General features: G+C 45.3%; 1 protein-coding gene across 1 annotated transcript in view; it reads right to left on the reverse strand.

Moving 5' to 3' along the window:
- LOC128366701 (SH3 and multiple ankyrin repeat domains protein 2-like) overlaps positions 1-20000 on the reverse strand; it is a 164873-nt gene that overhangs the window by 81305 nt on the left and 63568 nt on the right. Inside the window, exon 10 of the mRNA XM_053327491.1 lies at positions 12923-13047. Coding sequence (XP_053183466.1) covers positions 12923-13047 — 125 coding nt within the window. The remainder of the gene's footprint in view (positions 1-12922; positions 13048-20000) is intronic.

The raw sequence follows: 20000 nt of genomic DNA on the forward strand, positions 1-20000 counted from the left end.
CAGAATTCCATCCCCCCCCTCTTTTCCTTTCTCCCTCCCTCTTACCCTCCTTCCTTCCTTCCTTCTCTGACTCAAGGACAACAGGAGAATTAAATGTCCTCTCTGCTCACTACTCATGCTTTGAAACTCAACACACTTCAGATTAGAGTATTTTTATCTTTAACAGAGCAGTTAGTCTCCTTCCCTCTGCAGTAGTTCACTTTATAGTCAAGCAAGAACCAAAAGTGACCATACATGAAGGTAGCAGGGTCTTCATCTGTTAAGAGGTGCTGATCGTTGCTTTCACAGGTTTTAAATGTCAGATGTTACTGTTGGTGTTGATGTTGTTAAATGTCAGAAAGGATAGAAAAAAAGAAGGTAGGACAGCAGATAAGAGAAGAAAGGAGGACAATAGAGGGAAAAAAAGAGGAATCAGATGAGAAAAAATAGAGAGGGATAGAAGGAAAAAGAGCAGAGATGGTAGAGATGGGAGCAGAGGAGTCACTTCCATCACCTCTGACCGTGCTGCTTCCTGACCTTTAACCTCTCAAGTGCAGCAAAGGTGCGGTTTAAACGGTTAAACTACCAATAACGACCCCCCCCCCCACCCCTCCTCTCCTCCTCTCCTCCTCTATCTCCTCTCCTCCTCCACCAGAAGCCTCCCCTCATTGACTCGTCTCACTTACTCAAAGTCAACGAGCTGCATTGATATGAAAGCTCAGACTGCTGGAGCATGGCGGCTATTGACGAGAGGCGGAGGTAAGGGGGGGGGCTACGGGGAGGGGGGGGGGGGGCTACGACTACGACAAGAACCCACTTAAACACATTTAGGTAAAATGATTGGAGTGCTTGTGTACGACAGAGAGAGAGAGAGAGAGCACAGAATGCATGCGTGCATCCTCATGCCAAGCTGTAAGAGGCAATGAAAGATTGATGCTTGGCCAGGCTCTAAATTATGCATGCAAATGGATATGTTCTGCTAATGTACAGCGGGGGGGGGGGGGGGGGGGGCACAGTCGTTCTCTATGCGGACACAAAAACAGATGTTTAAAACACACACGAGCCTCTCAGGGTTTAAAACTCTGGACAGGTAGATGAAAATAAACTAAATGCAAAGAAAATCCTTCTAGTTTTGGCTCCTTGTCAAGTTTTTCCGTCCTCTAAGTTTCATGATCTGCATTTCAATCAGCATCCGCCATCTTTTAACCCTCCTGTTGTACTCGAGTCAAGGAAGGAAGGATGGAAGGATGGAAGGAAGGAAGGAAGGAAGAAAGGAAAGATGGAAGGATGGAAGAAAAGGAGGAAGGAAAGGAAGGAAGGACAGAAGAAAGAAGGAAGGAAGGAGGAATGGAGGAAGGAAGGAAGGAAGGATGGAAGAATGGAAGAATGGAAGAATGGAAGGAAAGGAGGAAGGAAGGATGGAAGGAAGGAAGGATGAAAGGGAGGAAGGAAGGAAGGATGAAAGGGAGGAAGAAAGAAAGAAGGAAGGGAGGAAGGAAAAGAAAGGAAGGAAGGAAGGACAGAGGAAAGAAGGAAGGAAGGATGGTAGCAGGGACAAAGGAAGGAGGAATGGAAAGAAAGGGAGAAAGGAAGGAAGGAAGGAAGGAAGGAAGGGAGGAAGAAAGAAGGAAGGATGGAAGGAAAGCTGGAAGGATGGAAGGAAGGAAGGAAAGTTGGAAGGATGGAAGGAAGGAAAGAAAGCTGGAAGGATGGAAGGAAGGAAGGAAAGAAGGAAAGAAAGCTGGAAGGATGGAAGGAAGGAGAGAAAGGAGACAACCAGAGATCAGAGGAGCTCCATGATCCTAAACGTGATTTATGATATAATAGAAACTCTTCACCTGTCAGAGAAATATGACGGACGTCTCTTTTCATTGGGAATAATGTGTTGAGCAGCTGAATGATGCAGGTCATCTGGTGCGACTGTAAAGGGATTATATACACTACTGCTATATACACTACTGCCAATAAGCTGGTTGCCACGGTAACCGCATCCTCACTACATTATGATGACTACTAGAGGACAGCATAAACAACCAGCATGTTTTCAGTCTTTTTTTCTTTTTTTGTGATCTTCACTTTCACCTTCATGTCCCTGTTGACTGTTCCTTCCTTCCTTCCTTCCTTCCTGCCTTCCTTCCTCCCTGCTACCGTCCTTCCTTCCTTCCTTCCTTCCTCCCTTCCGCTGTCCTTCTTTCCTTCCATCCTTCCTCTTTTTCTTTCTCCCTTTCTCCCTCCTACCTTCCTTCTTTCCTCACTACTTCCTCCCTCCCTCCCTTCATCCTTCCTCCCTTTCTCCTCCTATCTTCCTTCCTTCCTCCCTTCCTTTCCTACCTCCCTTCCATCCTCCCTCCTTCCCTCCCTTCTTTCCGCTGTCCTTCTTTCCTTCCGTCCTCCCTTCCTTCCGTCCTCCCTTCCTCTTTTCTTTCTCACTTTCTCCCTCCTACCTCCCTTCTTTCCTCACTACTTCCTCCCTTCCTCCCTCCTATCTTCCTTCCTTCCTCCCTTCCTTTCCTACCTCCCTTCCATCCTCCCTCCTTCCCTCCCTTCTTTCCACTGTCTTTCTTTCCGTCCGTCCTCCCTTCCTCTTTTTCTTTCTCCCTTTTTCCCTCCTACCTTCCTTCTTTCCACACTACTTCCTCCTTCCCTCCCTCCCTTCTTCCTCCCTCCCTCATTCCCTCCTACCTTCCTTCCTCCCTTCCTTCTTTCCTCCTTCTCTCTTTCCTTTCCTTCTTCCTCCCTCCTTTCTTTCTTTTCCTTCATTGACTTGAGGAGGGTTAAGTAACAGACTTTCTACTTTAGCTTCGATGCTTCATGAATCAAATATTGACTTTATTGAGCTCATGCATGTTTTTAAATCTGCTTTGTTCATCAGACTCGTGTCAGTTTGCCACCTGAGGTCACTTCCTGTTGTTCATTTCGATAACTTTTACTAATCCTAACAAACAGAGTGATAGATAGAGTATTATAGAGTCATACTGTGAATGAAAGAGGCTCGAAAACACACATTTATCTCCAACATGTGAGCGAACAGTCAGTGTCTAATAAACAATGATGGAGAAAAATGAAGCAATCAAAAGTCCTTTAACCTTTGTGTCGTCCTCCCGGGTCAAATTGACCCCATCTGTTTTGACTGTTCCTTCCTCCCTTCCTTCCTTCCTTCCTTCCTTCCTTCCTTCTTTGGTCTGTCCTTCTTTCCTTCCTTCCTCCCTTCCTCTTTTCCTTTCTCCCTCCTACCTTCCATCCTTCTTTCCTCCCTCCCTCCCTCCTATCTTCCTTCCTTCCTTCTTTCCTCCATCCTTCCTCCCTCCTTCGCTCCTTTCATTCCTTCCTTCCATCCTTCATTCCTTCTTTCTTCTTCCCTCATTTCCTCCCTCATTTCATTCCTTCTTCCTCCCTCATTTCTTTCCTTCCTTCCTTCGTTCCTCCCTCCCTCCTTTCCAAATTCAAGTTCATAAATCCTGCAGCTTCACATTTCTCCTGCACATTTCTAAATACATATATCTCATTTTAAATATGTGTAAATGAAATAAAAAAAGAGACTAAAAGCTCATCTCACTACCTGAGCGGAGCCCTCCACACTAAACGTTAACAGAGTGATGCATTATGGGACGCTGACAGGTGAGACAGCTGTGCAATGTGCTGGAAGGAACTGGCCGTGTTTCAAAAAAAAAAAAAAAAGAGGCTGGATTGAGACAAAATGTGTCATTTGGCAAAATGTGCGTGTTGTGTCACTTCCTCTGTCCTCGCATCACTTCCCCTGAACCTCCCACCCCCCCCACCCCTCTCTCTCTCTCTCTCTCTCTCTCTCTCTCTCTCTCTCTGCTCTCTCTCTCTCTCTCTCTCTCTCTCTCTCTCTCTCTCTCTCTCTCTCTCTCTCTCTCTCTCTCTCTCTCTCTCTCTCTCTCTCTCTCTCTCTCTCCTGGGTCAGTGTAAGCAACGAGAAGCTGAGGAATGAGGACAGGATGTGATGAGGGTAAAAAGAACACACACACACACACACACACACACACACACACACACACACACACACAAAGAGCCACAACCATTCACTCATCATCTTAAACCTTTGTGTCGTCCTGCCGGGTCAAATTGACCCCGTCTGTTTTGACTGTTCCTTCTTTCTTTCCTTCCTTCCTCCCCCCTTCCTTCTTTCCTCTGTCCTTCTTTCCTTCCTTCTTCCCTTCCTCTTTTCCTTCCTTCCTCCCTTCCTCTTTTCCTTTCTACCTCCCTCCTACCTTGCTTCCTTCCTCCCTCCTCCCTTCCTTCCTTCATTCCTGTGTCCTTCATTTCTTTCCTTTCCTTCCAGCTTTCCTTCCTTCTTTCTTCCTCCCTTCCATCCTTCCAGCTTTCCTTCCTTCCTTCCATCCTTCAAGCTTTCCTTCCTTCCTTTCCTTCCTTCTTCCTCCCTTCCATCCATCCTTCCTCCTTTCCTTCCTTCCTCCCTTCCTTCCTTCCTTATTCTTCCCTTTCATCCTTCCAGCTTTCTTTCTTTCCTTACTTCCTTACTTCCATCCTTCCAGGTTTCCTCCCTTCCATCCTTCCTTCCTCCCTTCCCTCCTCTCTCCCTCCCTCATTTCCTTCCTTCCTCCCTTCCTCCCTTGACTCGAGGACAACAGGAGGGTTAAAAAGAGAAAGAGCTGTTGTGTTTTTATAGCTGCAGTAAATGACCCTCTCAGGCTACTGTACTTCTCCAAATGGATTTCTTCTCTCAAGTACTTTTAAACACTCGAGCTGTTTCATACGTCTGCAGCTCGGAGTCGGACTTCAGACAGACGCCGACTGACGATGAGATGATTTAAGAGGTCAAGAGAAAAAGAGCAGATAAAACAAATGAGAGATAAGGAGAAGGAAGAAGGGGGAGAAGAAGAAGAGAGGAAATCATATTGAGAGAGAGAGAGAGAGAGAGAGAGAGAGAGAGAGAGAGAGAGAGAGCTGCAGACACAGATACAGTTTGCTCCTACCTTGCTTCCTTCCTTCTTTCCTCCATCCTTCCTTCCTTTATTCTTCTTCCTTCCTTATTTCCTTCCTTCCTCCCTCCCTCCTTCCTTCCTCCCTCCCTCCCTTCTTCCTCCTTTTCCTTCCTTCCCCGCTTCCATCCTTCCTTCCTTCCTTCTTCCTCCCTTCCATCCTCTCTCCTCTCCCTCCTTCTTCCTTCTTTCCTTCCTCCCTCCTTTCCTTCCTTCTCCCCTTCCATCCTTCCTTCCTCCCTCCCTCCCTCCCTCCCTCCTTTCCTTCCTTCTTCCTTCCTACCTCCGTTCCTCCCTCCTTTCCTTCCTTCCTCCCTCCTTTCCTTCCTTCCTCCCTCCTTTCCTTCCTTCTTCCTCCCTCCCTCCTTTCCTTCCATCCTTCCTTCTTTCCCCCTTCCATCCTTCCACCTTCCTTCCCTCCTTCCTTCTTCCTCCCTTCCATCCTTCCTCCTTTCCTTCCTTCTTCCTCCCTTCCTTCCTTCCTTCCAGACAGACGCAGACTGACGAGATGATTTAAGAGGTCAAGAGAAAAACAGCAGATAAAACTAATGAGAGATAAGGAGAAGGAAGAAGGAGAAGAAGAAGAAGAAGAAGAAGAGAGGAAATCATATTGAGAGAAAGAGAGAGAGAGAGAACTGCAGACACAGATATAGTTTGCTCCTACCTTGCTTTCTTCCTTCTTTCCTCCATCCTTCCTTCCTTCCTTCCTTCTTTCATTCTTCCTTCATCCTTCCTTCCTTTTCTCCCTTCCTCCCTCCCTCCCTCCTTTCCTTCCTTCCCCGCTTCCATCCTTCCTTCCTTCCTTCTTCCTTCCTCCGTCGTTTCCTTCCTTCCTTCCCCCTTCCATCCTTCCTCCCTTCCCTCCTTCATTCCTCCCTCCTTCCTTCCCCTTCCATCCTTCCTTCCCTCCTTCCTTCTTCCTCCCTTCCATCCTTCCTCCCTTCCATCCTCTCTCCTTTCCTTCCATCCTTCCTCCCTTCGATCCTCCCTTCCTTCCATCCTCCCTCCCTCCCTCCCTCCTTTCCTTCCTTCCTTCCTTCCAGACAGACGCAGACTGACGATGAGATGATTTAAGAGGTCAAGAGAAAAAGAGCAGATAAAACAAATGAGAGATAAGGAGGAGAAGAAGAAGAAGAAGAAGAAGAAGAAGAAGAAGAAGAAGAGTGGAAATCATATTGAGAGAAAGAGAGAGAGAGAGAGCTGCAGACACAGATACAGTTTGCTCCACTCATTTGATGCTCCATTTAGCAGAAACACAAAATAAACCCAACACACACACACACACACACACACACACACACACACACACACACAAACACACACACACACAGTCGTTATGGAGTCATATACGAACAGGGAAAAAAAAAAAAAAAGTGCAAGCTCAAAATAGACGATGTGCTTTTCCCTCTGACTCTGTTTTTTTTTTTCTTCTCCACAGCAGCTGTTATATGATTTGTAATGTGGTTACATGGTTACAGCAGCAGACTCATGCCATAGTATTCAGCACATGATCATTTTTCTGCTAATACTTCTGAGCAATGCTTCACCATCGGCCTGCTCTAGCCACCTCTCTCTCTATATATTATATCTGTCTTCCTTCCTTCCTTCCTTCCTTCCTCCCTCCCTTCCTTCTTTCCTTTATTATTCTATAACTAAATATAATATAACTATAATATATAATATATTCCTTTCTCCCACCTTCCTTCCTTCTTTCCTTCCTTCCTCTTTCTTACTTACCTTCCTTCCTTCCTTCCTTCCTTCCTCCCTTCCTCCTTGTCTCTTTCTTTCCTCCCCCTACCTTCCTTCTTTCCTCTGTCCTTCTTTCCTTCCTTCCTCCCTTCCTCTTTTCCTTTCTCTCTCCTTCCTTCCTTCCTTTATTCCATCTTTCCCTGACGTCTTCTTTTCCTTCCTTCCTTCCTTCTTTCTTTCCTCCCTCCCTCCTTCTTTCTTTCTTTCCTCCCCTTACCTACCTTCCTTCCTTCCTTCCTTTCCTTCCTTCTTTCCTTCTTCTTTCCTCCCTTCCTCCTTCTTTCTTTCTTTCCTCCCCTTACCTACCTTCCTTCCTTTCCTCCTTCCTTCCTTCCTTCCTTCTTTCCTCCTTTCTTTCCTCCCTTCCTTGACTACTTCTGAGCCATGCTTCACGATCACGGCCTGCTCTAGTCGCCTCTCTATGTGTATATATTATATCTGTCTCTAATAAATATCAGAGTTCAGAGACTTTCTTTCTACTTGATGGACAGATTCAGCCAACGAGACGCTATTTAACCTATAAGCACTGGTGTGTAGGATTAGATTACTTCCTTCCTTCCTTCCTTCCTTCCTCCTTTCCATCTTTCCTTTCTTCCATCCTTCCATCTTTCCTTCCTTCCTTCCTTTCCTTCTTTCCTTCCTTCCTTCCTTCCTCCTTTCCTTCCATCCTTCCATCTTTCCTTCCTTTCCATTCCTTCCTCCCTCCCTTCCTTCCTTCCTTCCTTCCTCCCTTTCATCCTTCCAGCTTTCTTTCTTCCTTCCTTTCATCCTTCCTTCCTCCTTTCCTTCCATCCTTCCAGCTTTCCTTTCTGCCATCCTTCCATCTTTCCTTCCATCCTTCCTTCCTTCCTTCCATCCTTCCTTCCTTCCTTCCTTCCTTCCATCCTTCCTTCCTCCCTTTCATCCTTCCAGCTTTCTTTCCTTCCTTCCTTCCTTCCTTCCTTCCTCCTTTCCTTCCATCCTTCCAGCTTTCCTTCCATCCTTCCTTCCTTCCTTCCTTCCTTCCTCCTTTCCTTCCATCCTTCCATCTTTCCTTCCTTTCCATTCCTTCCTTCCTTCCTTCCTTCCTTCCTTCCTTCCTTCCTTCCTTCCTTCCTTCCTCCCTTTCATCCTTCCAGCTTTCTTTCCTTCCTTCCTTCCTTCCTTTCATCCTTCCTTCCTCCTTTCCTTCCATCCTTCCAGCTTTCTTTCCTTCCTTCATTCATTCATTCCTTCCTTCCTTCCTTCCTTCCTTCCCCCTACCTTCAAATATGAAATTTGGAAAGAATATAACTTCCTCAAATATTACTATTATATTCTACACTTTCATTTCAATGATTGGAAAGTTGTTATTCTGTCACTCTTTTCTCCCTCCTTCCTCCCTTCCTTCCCTCCTTTCCTTCCTTCCTTCTTCTTTCCTTCCTTCCTTGACTCGAGGACAACAGGAGGGTTTAATTGTGATTTTGATTTTTGCCACAATCGAACAGCTTTAGTTTAAAGCTGCAGTTGGTAACTTTGAGCAGAGAGAGGACTTAGCATCAAATTTGAAGAAGTACAACCTTCAGATCCCTCCCCCTCCCCCTCCGCTGCACTCCTGCCCTTCCTCCAAAGCCCCTCCCCCAGAGGAGGCTGACGTGCACGCGACTACGTGCACGCGTACGGTAATACATGAACTACACTCCACACAGCTAGATATAAAACGCTTTACAGTGACTTTCACATGGCTATACCTTACCTAGAAACTAGAGATATGAGCTTGACAGAGCTGAGGAGGAAGGGGGAGGAGCCTGTGGGGAGGAAGGGGAGTGGCCTATGAGGAGGAAGGGGTCTGTGAGGAAGAAGGGGAGGGGCTTGTGATGAGGAAGGGGGAGTGGCATGTGAGGAGGAAGGGGAGGGGCTTGTGAGGAGGAAGGGGGAGATGCCTGTGTGCATGAGCAGTGATTGACAGCTGTCAAGGTGGATTCTGGCAGCCCCTCTCTACGATCCCTCTCTCCCCCTCCTCGGCCTTCGAGTGTCTAACCCTAACCCTCCATTCACAACAACTATAAAACACTCCAGATGTGTGACAGCAACACTTCATCACCCAACCTGCTCCAGTTTTTAAAGTTTCAACTAAAAAGCTAAAAGAGTGAAATGTCTGTATCATTCAACATGAACACTAAAAGATGAGTGGCAGCTTTACGTGACAGTAATTATACATAAACATCCATGTATGCAGAGAGAGAGAGAGAGAGAGAGAGAGAGAGAGAGAGAGAGAGAGACAGAGAGAGACAGAGACAGAGACAGAGACAGAGACAGAGAGAGAGAGAGAGAGAGAGAGAGAGACAGAGAGAGACAGAGAGAGAGAGACAGAGAGCGAGAGAGAGAGAGCGAGGTAGAGAGAGAGAGAGAGAGAGAGACAGAGAGAGACAGAGAGAGAGAGACAGAGAGCGAGAGAGAGAGAGCGAGGTAGAGAGAGAGAGAGAGAGAGAGAGAGAGGTGAACAGCTGTGATGTCTTCTGTGTCTACAGAAATCATCCTGAGCTCAATTAACAAGCGACTCGGAGGCAAATAAAAGCCACCCAGTGAAGCCTGTGCAGCAGTCGGGGTTTGTAAACAGGCGCCTGGAACCAGAGAGTGACTCAGCAGCAACAAAATATTAAATATTAAATATTAAATATTAAAACATACTTTACTGGAGAAGCATGTTACTGGACATTTAAATATATGTGTGAAAAAAGGCTTGAAATGACCATCTATTAATACATATACACACATACTGTTATTCTGTCCTTCTTTCCTTTCCTTCCTCCCTTCCTTTCCTCACTCCTTCCCTTCCTTCTGTCCTTCTTTCCCTCCTTCCACCCTCCATCTCTCCTTTCCTTCCTTCTTCCTCCATTCTTTCCTTCCTTCCTTCTGTCCTTCTTTCCTTTTCCTTCTTTCCCTCCTTCCACCCTCCATCTCTCCTTTCCTTCCTTCTTCCTCCATTCTTTCCTTCCTTCCTTCTGTCCTTCTTTCCTTTTCTTCCTCCATTCCTTCTTTGCTTCCCTCATTCCTTCTTTGCTTCCCTCATTCCTTCTTTCCTTCATACCTTCCTTCTGTCCTTCTTTCCTTTCCATCTCTCCTTTCCTTCATTCTTCCTCCCTTCTTTCCTTCCCTCCTTCATTCCTTCTTTCCTTCCCTCCTTTCCTCCTTCCCTCCTTCCCTCCTTCCTTCTGCTCTTCCCTCCTTCCTCCCTCATCTCTCCTTTCCTTCCTTCTTCCTCCCTTCCTTCCTCCCTTCCTTCCTCCCTTCCTTCCTAAACTCAAGGACAACAGGAGGGTTAAATGGACTTTGCTCCTTTCTATATATATTATAAGTGTCCATATTAAATAAACCATAATAATAATAATAATAATAATAATAGGTGTCACTGTGGACAGCTCCTGGTGCTGAAACTAACTACTTCTTTCCCTTCTTTCCTTCCTTCCTTCATTCCTTCCCTCCTTCCTTCTTTCCTTTCCTCAGTCCCTCCTTTTCTCTTTTTTTCCTCCCCCCTTCCTTCCCTCCCTCCCTCCTAGCTTCCTTTCTCCCTTCCTTCCCTCCTTCCTTCCTTCCGTCCTTCCCTCCTTCCATCTCTCCTTTCCTTCCTCCTTTCTATATATATTATAAGTGTCCATATTAAATAAACCATAATAATAATAATAATGATAATAATAGGTCACACTGTGGACAGCTCCTGGTGCTGAAATGAACTACTGATGAACAAAACTTAGATAAAAGAAAGAAAATCAACCCTCTTTTATTTTTATGAAATTACATAAAAGTTTAATCCTCTCACACTAATGATGGTTTTGACAGATTGTCTTTCATTGCCCTCATTTCTTTCCTTCCTTCTGTCCTTCCTTCCATCTGTCCTTCTTTCCTTTCTTCCTTCTGACAGACCTTCCTTCCTTTCTTCCTTCTGTCCTTCCTTCCATCTGTCCTCCCTCCCTCCCTCCCTCCTTCCTTCCTCCTTCCTTCCTCCCTTCCTTCCTTCCTTCCTTCCTTCCTTCCTGCCTGCCTGCGTGCCTGCCTCCCTCCCTCCCTCCCTCCCTTCCTTCCTTCCTTCTGTCTGTCCTTCCTTCTTTACTTTATTCTTCTATTATTTTCTACTTATTCTTTCATGTATTTACTGGTCCAAAAAAGAGTTAATTGTGAAAAAGCCCAATTTCTTCTCTGTGTGTCAAATAGTAGCAGGTTAAAAGGTTAGAAGAAGAATATTTGCCTCCAAAAAAGTCATATTCACCTGCATATCTTATTTAAACATCTAGAAGAAAGAGTTGAAACCAGCAGCCAGTAGTTTCACTCTTTCTCCATATAAAGCAGATTATTTTAAACGTTGCCTCAGTGGCTTTATAAAAAGAGAGACATGGATGACAACCCTCTAAAGTCCCCTCTGGACTCTGTTCACCTCATGACATCGTCCACATATTACGCTTCAGAACATGTTTCCTACCATCCGTGAGTCACTCAGCCAATCAGGAGTCAGCTGGGTTAGGGTCAGCTGTTTGGTTAATTACATGCAAACTGATGATTTCACAGTAAAGTGGCTCCGAGAGCTGCTTCCACTGTTTAAATACACATTATTATTCCTTCCTTCCTTCCTTCATCCTTCCTTCCTTCCTTCCTTCCTTCCTTTTCTTACTTCTGTCTTTCCTTCCTTCCTTCCTTCCGTCCATCTGTCCTCCCTACCTTGCTTTTTTCCTTCCTTCATGTCTTCTTTTCATACCTTCCTTCCTTTCATCTATCCTTCCTTCTTTTCTTCCTTCTTCCCTTCCTTCCTTCCTTCTGTCCTTCCTTTTTCCTTTCTTCATTCCTTCCTTCCTTTCTTCCTTCCTTCCATCTGTCCTCCCTACCTTCCTTTTTTCCTTCCTTCCTTCCTGCCTTCCTCCCTTCCTTCCTCCATGTCTTCTTTTCATACCTTCCTTCCTTTCTTCCTTCCTCCCTTCCTTCCTCCATGTCTACTTTTCATACCTTCCTTCCTTTCTTCCTTCCTTCCTTCCCTCCTTCCTTCCTTCATGTCTTCTTTTCATACCTTCCTCCCTTCCTTCCTGCCTTCCTCCCTTCCTTCCTTCATTTCTTCTTTTCATACCTTCCTCCCTTCCTTCCATCCTTCCTACCTTCCTTCCTCCCTCCCTCCCTTCCTTCCTGCTGTGTTTAAATACACATTATTATTATGACAAAACCTCCTTCTGACAGACACACACACAAAAACACCTCAGGAAGTCTCAAACACAGCTCATATTCAGAGTATTTAGATTCAAACACAGCTTTAAATAAACACAACTCATATTTTATATATTGAGTTTCATATATTAACAATATTACAACAATCTGAGCTTAAAATCCAACAACGATGAACGCAACCAGACACCAAACGCCTCATTTTACACTGTTAATAAGCACAAGCTCCTTCAGGTTCTCCAAATAACCGCTTATACCAGGGGGGTCAAACATGAGGCCCGCGGACCAGAGCCGGCCCACCGAGGGCGAGGGGTGCAGTCCGGCCCACTTTCCTTCCTGTCTTCTTTTCCTTCCTTCCATCCTTCTGTCCTTCCTACCTATTTTCCTTTCTTCCTTCTGTCCTTACTTCCTGTCTTCCTTCCTTCTTTTCTTCCTTCTGTCCTTCATTCCATCTGTCCTTCCTTCCCTCATTTTTTACTTTCTTTGTTCCCTCCTTCCTTCTATCTGTCCTTCCTCCCTTTCTTCTGTCCTTCCTGCTTTCTTCTGTCCTTCCTCCCTACTTTCCTTCCTTCCTTCATTCTGTCCTTCCTTCCTTCCTTCCTTCCATCTGTCCTTCCTTCTTTCCTTCCTTCCGTCTTTTCTTCCTTCTGTCCTTCCTCCCTACTTTCCTTCCTTCCTTCCTTTCCTTCCGTCTTTCCTTCCATCTGTCCTTCCTTCTTTCCTTCCTTCCGTCTTTTCTTCCTTCTGTCCTTCCTCCCTACTTTCCTTCCTTCCCTCCTTCCTTTTGTCTGTCCTTCCTTCCATCTGTCCTTCCTTCCTTCCCTCTTTCCTTTTGTCTGTCCTTCCTTCCATCTGTCCTTCCTTCCTTCCCTCTTTCCTTTTGTCTGTCTTTCCTTCCTTCCCTTCTTATTTCCTTCCTTCCTTCTTATTTCCTTCCTTCTTTCCCTCCATCTTTTTAACAATCCGGCCTACATCAGATCGAACTGTATGAATCCCTTGAACATAAATCCGTTTGACTCCTCTTCTGCCTCACACAGAGAACAGGAAGCAGTTTAGTGTCCTACCTCGATGAGGAAGTCTCCCGTCCTGAGTCCTGCCTGCCATGCCACGCCTCCCTCGTCCACTGACTCCAGGTACTGCAGCGCGGGGAAAGCCGGCGTGGGAGTAAACTCCTCGATGGGCGTATCCGCTGCACCAAGAGGAAGAGGAAGAGAGAGATTAATGACACGATCTTTAAGGTTAGGAGAGAGTTGAGGTTAGGAGATGAGAAGTGTTTAAGATTTGACCACTAAGATGATGTCATATCTAATATATCTATTCAGTCAGTCGTCACACAACACACAGAAAGTACTGACAGTTTACAACAATAAGTACATCCTTTCTTCCTTCCTTCCTTTCTTCCTTCCTTCCTTCCTTCCTTCCTTCCTTCCTCCCTTCCTCCCTTCCTTCTTCCCTCCCTCCTACCCTCTTTCTTATTATTATTATTATTTTTAACCCTCCTGTCGTCCTCCTGGGTCAAATTGACCCCGTCTGTTTTGACTGTTCTTTCCTTCCTCCCTTCCTTCTGTCCTTCCTTCCTTTCCTTACTCCCTTCCTTCTGTCCTTCATTCCTTCTTTCTGTCCCTCTTTCCTTTCCTTCCTCCCTCCTTCTGTCCTTCTTTCCTTCCTTCTTTCTGTCCCTCTTTCCTTCCCTCCTTTCCTTCCCCTCCCTCCCTCCTTCTCTCTTTCTTTCCTCCCCCTTCCTTACTCCCTTCCCTCCCTCTTTTCCTTCCTTCTTTCTCCCCTCCTTCCTTCCTTCTTCCTCTCTCCTTCCCTCCCTCCCTCCTATCTTCCTTTCTCCCTTCCCTCCTTTCCTTCCTTCTTCCTGTCTCCTTTCCTTCCTTCTACCTTCCTTCCTTCCTTCCTTCCTTGACTCGAGGACAACAGGAGGGTTAATAACATAATGATAATTCAGCAGAAATCCAAAGGTGAAGGTTTACTGGATTAAAATATAATTTCATTCATGTTTTAATTGTTACATTTACAGGTTGTTCTGTAAAGATAATTAAAGTTTTGCCACAGCTGTCTGTTTCTTCCCTTTAAAACGACGGGATTGGATGCAATGTGTAAATCAAACAGCTACATTTGTAGATTTTTTTTCTCCTTTTTTTGATGAAACTTTGATTAAAGTTAACTGTTTCCTGTTTTACTTCCTCTTTGTCTTCTTTGAGCTCAGCAGCATAAAACATAAAACACACACAGAGATGCTGAGACATAACAATAGAAATCTGTCGTATGTGATGTGTCCTTCCTTCCTCCATACTTTCCTTTTCCCCCTCCTCCCTCCCTCCTTTCCTTCCCTCCTTCCTCCCTCATTTCCTTCCTTCCTTCTTTCCTTCCTTCTTTCCTTCTGCCCTTCTTTCCTCCCTTCCTTACCTCCATCCCTCCCTCCTTCTTTCTTTTCTCCCCCCTTCCTTCCTCCCTCCATCCCTCCTTTCCTTCCTTCTTCCTCCCTTCCTCCTTTCTCCCTTCCTTCCTCCCTTCCCTCCTCCCTACCTCCATCCCTCCTTTCCTTCCATCTTCCTTTTGATTAAAGTTAACCATTTCCTGCTTTACTTCCTCTTTGTCTTCTTTGAGCTCAGCAGCATAAAACATAAAACACACAGAGATGCTGAGACATAAAAATAGAAATCTGTCGTATGTGATAGTGTGTGTTTGATCTAAAAAAACAAATGTATTTTACAAAATGTGTTCCTGTGAAAAACAAAGTGAATATTACAGTTAGTGTTTGGAGGAAGGCAGCGCTGTCAGGTCTGGGAGCTGCTGTCGGCTACACTTCACTGAGCTTACATGAGATATTTAACAGCGTCTGAGAACATAAATCATCTCTTTGTGTTTATTTGGGATATTAAATGAAGGGGGCAGAACATTAAAGGAGAGCAGGAAGGAATATATGACTTTATTTATTAAGGATGAGTGTCATTAGAAGATGTATTCATACTTTTATTTTGAAGGGTATAAGGGAGAACGAGGTTGGAGGAAGGAGGAAGGAGGGAGGAAAGAAGAAAGGAAGGAAAGAGGGAAGGGAGGAAGGACAGAAGTAAGGAAGAAAGGGGGATGGAGGAAAGAAGGAAGGTAGGAAGACGGAAAAGAAGGAAGGATGGAGGAAAGAAGGAAAGAAGTAAGGAAGGTAGGAACGAGGGAGGAAAGAAGGAAGGAGGGAGGGAGAAAGGAAGGAAGAAAGGGATATGGAGGAAGGAAGAAGGAAGGTAGGAAGGAGGGAGGAAAGATGGAAGGAGGGAAGGAAAGAAGGAAGGGAGGAAGACGGAAAAGAAGGAAGGATGGAGGAAAGAAGGAAAGAAGTAAGGACGGTAGGAACGAGGGAGGAAAGAAGGAAGGAGGGAAGGAGAAAGGAAGGAGGGAAGGAAAAAAGGAAGGGAGGAAAGAAGGAAGGCAGGAAGGACATAAGGAAGGAAGAAAGGGATATGGAGGAAGGAAAGAAGGAAGGAGGGAGGAAGATATTTAAGGGCAGCACATTAAAGGAGAGCAGGAAGGAATATATGACTTTATTTATTAAGGACGAGTGTCATTAGAAGATGTATTCATGCTTTTATTTTGGAGAGTTTGACACTGAGGTGAGAGGATGTTTAGTGTTAATATCTTTAATACTGCTGTCGTCCTCGAGTCAAGGAAGGAAGGAAGGGATGGAGGGAGGAAGGAAGGAAGGGAGGAAGGGAGGGAGGAAAGAAGGAAGGGAGGAAAGAAGGAAGGAAGAAGGAAGGAAGGAAGGAAGGAAGGGAGGAAAGAAGGAAGGTAGGGAGGAGAAGGGAAGAAGGATGGAGGAAAGAAGGACGGAGGGAGGGAGAAAGGAAGGAAGGGAGGAAGGAAAGAAGGAAGGAGGGAGGGAGAAAGGAAGGAAAGAAGGAAGGGAGGAAGGAAAGACGAATAGAGGAAAGAAGGAAGGAAGGTAGGAACGAGGTAGGAAAGAAGGAAGGAGGGAGGGAGAGAGGAAGGAAAGAAGGAAGGGAGGAAGAAAGGAAAGAAGGATGGAGGAAAGAAGAAAGGAGGGAGGCAGGGAGAAAGGAAGGAACGAGGGAAGGGAGGAAGGACAGAAGTAAGGAAGAAAGGGGGATGGAGGAAAGAATGAAGGTAGGAAGGAGGGAGGAAAGAAGGAAGGAGGGAGGGAGGGAGCTGACACTCAGGTCTAATGGATAACTTTGCAAAATATGAAAATTGTAGAAAAGTATAATTCTAATATTTCTGCTTTTTCCACTCTGACCAGAATATAATTATCATATCTAAACCATTCATATATTAAACACACACAAGGTTGTCACTTACAGTAAAGTTATAATATATATATATATATAATATATTATTTATAGGTTATTACTATGCAATGGTTTTACTGGTCCGGCCCACTTGAGATCAAACTGGGCTTCATTTGGCTGTTAAACAAAAATCAGTTTGACACCCTGCTTTAGGTTTTCATTACAAATTAAAAGAAATTAATATTCAGTATACAGTTTATGAGGAATTCAAAGGGAAGTAAAAACTGTGACTACCAACTTCCTGTTCTCCCATAGACTGTATATAAGAAACAGACGTAACATCCGTGACGTCACCCATTGGTTTGTGGACTGCTGCTCGGAAGCCAATAGTTTCTAGTCGAGGCAGCGCCATCTTGAGAATTTCAGGTGCATGCTGGGAAAACAAAAAAAATGGACTCTACTTATATGGGCATGAGGCGGGGCCATGGGCGGAGCGGGGAGGCTGCGATTGGTTGCGAGGGCTGGATCTCAAGGACATTGGTCAATCAACCTGTCAATCAGGACGTAGCCACGCCCTAATGCATACCCTGCTTTATCATCACATATAAAATCAGGGAGGCCAAAATGTCCCAAATGAACATCATACTGCATTGAAGAAGGCTTTAAACTAGCGATTGAGACCATAAACACATTTTGAAAACGTTTACTGAGGTTAGAAATCAAGTGAGAAGTTGGTGAATTCTCCATTGACTTGTATAGAGACGGTCGCCCCCTGGTGGCCTTTTGATAGAATGCAGCTCTAAGTTACTTCCGCATTGGCTTCTTTTCAGGGGATAGGTACTCCCCGCCTGTGTTCTCCCCTATCATGTTTTACTACAAATCTCCCTACAATCTACCAAACTTTTTAAATGCATCTTTTCTTTCTGTCTGAGCTGTTCAAGAACTTTCCCTCCAAAAAAAGCATCTTAAAATGATCATGACCAAGGAATATCTGATCAAATAAGAAGTTAACGAGACTATTTCATCAATCATTTTGATGGTAGCTGGACAGTTTTTGACTTTTCAATCAAACTTTTTAAATGCATCTTTATTTTATCTGAGACTAAAACAGCTGTGAAAGAACTTTCCCTCCAAAAAATGCAGCTTAACCCTCGTCTCGTCCACCCGGGTCAAATTGACCCCGTCTTCTTTCCTCTGTACTTCTTCCACCCCCCTTTCTTCCCCCCTTCTTTCCTTCCTCAGTCTATCCTCTCTTTCTTTCTTTCTTTCTTTCCTCTGTCCTTCTTTCCTACAGGTACCTTCCTCCCTTCCTTCTTTCCTTCCTCCCTCCCTCCCTCCCTCCCTCCCTCCCTCCTTCCTTCCTTCCTTCCTTCCTTCCTTCCTTCCTTCCTTCTTGATCATATCTGGTCAAATAAGAAGTTAACGAGACTATTTCACCAATAGTTTGGACGGCAGCTGGAGTGTTTTTGTGTTTTTTGTGCCACTGAGACATTTCAATCGATACTTGATAAGTATTGATGTTCAGTACTCAGCTGTGGTGTTCATATAGGTGAGACTAAAGCATCTTAAAATGATTATTATGAAGAAATATCTGATTAAATAATGAGTTAATGAGACTATTTCACCAATACTTTGGACTGAAACTTGACGGTTTTTGGGGGTTTTGTGCTACTGAGACTTTAAAAGTATTGATGCTTATTATCAATGATGTAATAATAATGTGGCGGTGTTTGGCTCAGTGGGTAGAGCACCCCCCCCCCCCCCCCCCCCCATGTGTTAAGGCTACAGTCCTCACTGCAGGTGACCCCGGTTTGAATCCCGCCCCGAGTGGTCCTATCCTGCGTGGCATTGCCCCCTCTCTGCCTCCAGTTTCCTGTCTCTCTCTACTTGTCTGTCCATTAAAGGCAAAAAGCCCCAAAAAACATACTTAACCCTTAAACAGGCCTTACTAGTTATGTCATTTGCACTTAAAGTAAGGAAGGAAAGAAGGGAAGAAGGAAAGGAGGAAGGAAGGGAAGCAAGGGAGGAAGAAGGAAGGAAAGGAAGGAGGGAGGAAGGAAGGAAGTTAGGAAGGAAAGGAGGGAAAAGGGAAAGAAGGGAGGAAGAAGGAAGGAAAGGAAGGAGGTAGGAAGAAGGAAGGAAAGGAGGGAGGAAGGAAGGAAGGGAGGAAGGAAGGAAGAAAGAAAGGAAGGACAGATGAAGGAAGGAAGGAAGGAGGGACAGATGAAGGAAGGAAAAAAGGACAGAAGGAGGGAACATTTACCCTAACAGCTGAACTTAGATCTGAGGAAGGAAGGAAGGAAGGAAGGGAGGACAGATGAAGGAAGGAAGGAAGGAAGGACAGAGGAAGGACCCCGGGAGGACAACACGAAGGTTAAAAAGTCTGTATCTCCTGGTGCACGTTGTCTGTTTAAGGGTTAAAAAAAAAAATTAAAGCCGCAATAAGCGGATGAACGGGCCCCTCACCATGCATCATGCTGGTCAGCGCTCGGGCCCTAATAATGATAATCGACACCTTACAAGACTCACATAAAACAACAACTACAGTACATCAAACATCACCAAATCTGTTTAAAGTGGGCTGGCACACACACACGCACACACACACACACACACACAACACACACACACACACACACACACACACACACACACACACACACACACACACACAAGGATGGAGGAAAGAAGGAAGGGAGGAAGGTAGGGGGAGGAAAGAAGGAGGAAGGGAGGAAGGAAAGGAAGGAAGTAAGGAAGGAGGGAAGTAAAGAGAGAGGAAGGAAGGAAGGACATAAGGAAGGAAGGAAGGAAGGAGAGAGGGAGGAAGGAAGGACAGAAGGAAGGAAGAAAGGGGGGATGGAGGAAGGAAAGAAGGAAGGGAGGGAAGAGAGAGAAGGAGGTAGGGAGGAAGGAAGGAAGGCAGGAAGGAAGGAAGGAAGGAGCAAAGGAAAGAGAGAGGGAGGAAGGAAGGACAGAAGGAAGGAAGAAAGGGGGACGGAGGAAGGAAAGAAGGAAGGGAGGGAAGAGAGAGAAGGAGGGTAGGGAGGAAGGAAGGAAGGAATGATTTCTATGAGTGATCTCTGTGTGAGTGAGTAATGCTGTTATTCTTCACTTCTTAAAATGTTCTGTTTTTCATCATCTAGCATGTACTGTACTATCACAGCTCCATGCAGCCCACCCTCCATCCATCCATCCTTCTCTCCCTCTCTCCTTCCCTCTCTCTCGCTCTCTGGTTCGCTCGCTCGCTCTCGGGGAGGTTAAAAAATATTGTGGCTGCATGGGAGAAACCGGTGGTGACAAGTGACACTTCCTATAACTCATCCTCCTACTGGAAGACACGGTCCACGAGCGTGTAGCAGGGTTTTCACCAGGGTATTTACATGATTGTGATGACTGTGTTTCTTTAGGTATCTGACTCTGTGTGTGTGTGTGTGTGTGTGTGTGTGTGTGTGTGTGTGTGTGTGTGTGTGTGACATAGACAAAGGGGGAGAGAGAGAGAGAGAGAGAGAGAGAGAGAGAGAGAGAGGCAGGCAATAAATAAAATAAAAAATAAATAAAAAAAACCCCGGCAGAAACGCAGAGAGCAAAAGAGGATGTAAGCTTATGTGACAGCTCGAGCATCAGTGCATGTTTGTGTGTGTGTGTGTGGTGTGTGTGTGTGTGTGTGTGTTCACCCCCGTGCAGGATAAGCTCGGCTGGGTCAGTTCCCCTGGGGTGATAGCAGAGTGTGTGTCAGAATGACTAGAACATTCCTCTTGTTTTTTTCCAAAAGCCAAATCCCTCTTTCCTCTCCTTGTCACTCTCTCTCTCTCTCTCTCCTTCTCTGTCTCTCTCTCTCTCTCTCTCTCACTCTCTCTCTCTGTCTCTCTCTCTCTCTCTCTCTCTCTGTGTA

Source organism: Scomber japonicus, chromosome 1 (genome assembly GCF_027409825.1).
Source record: "Scomber japonicus isolate fScoJap1 chromosome 1, fScoJap1.pri, whole genome shotgun sequence".
NCBI lineage: Eukaryota > Metazoa > Chordata > Actinopteri > Scombriformes > Scombridae > Scomber > Scomber japonicus.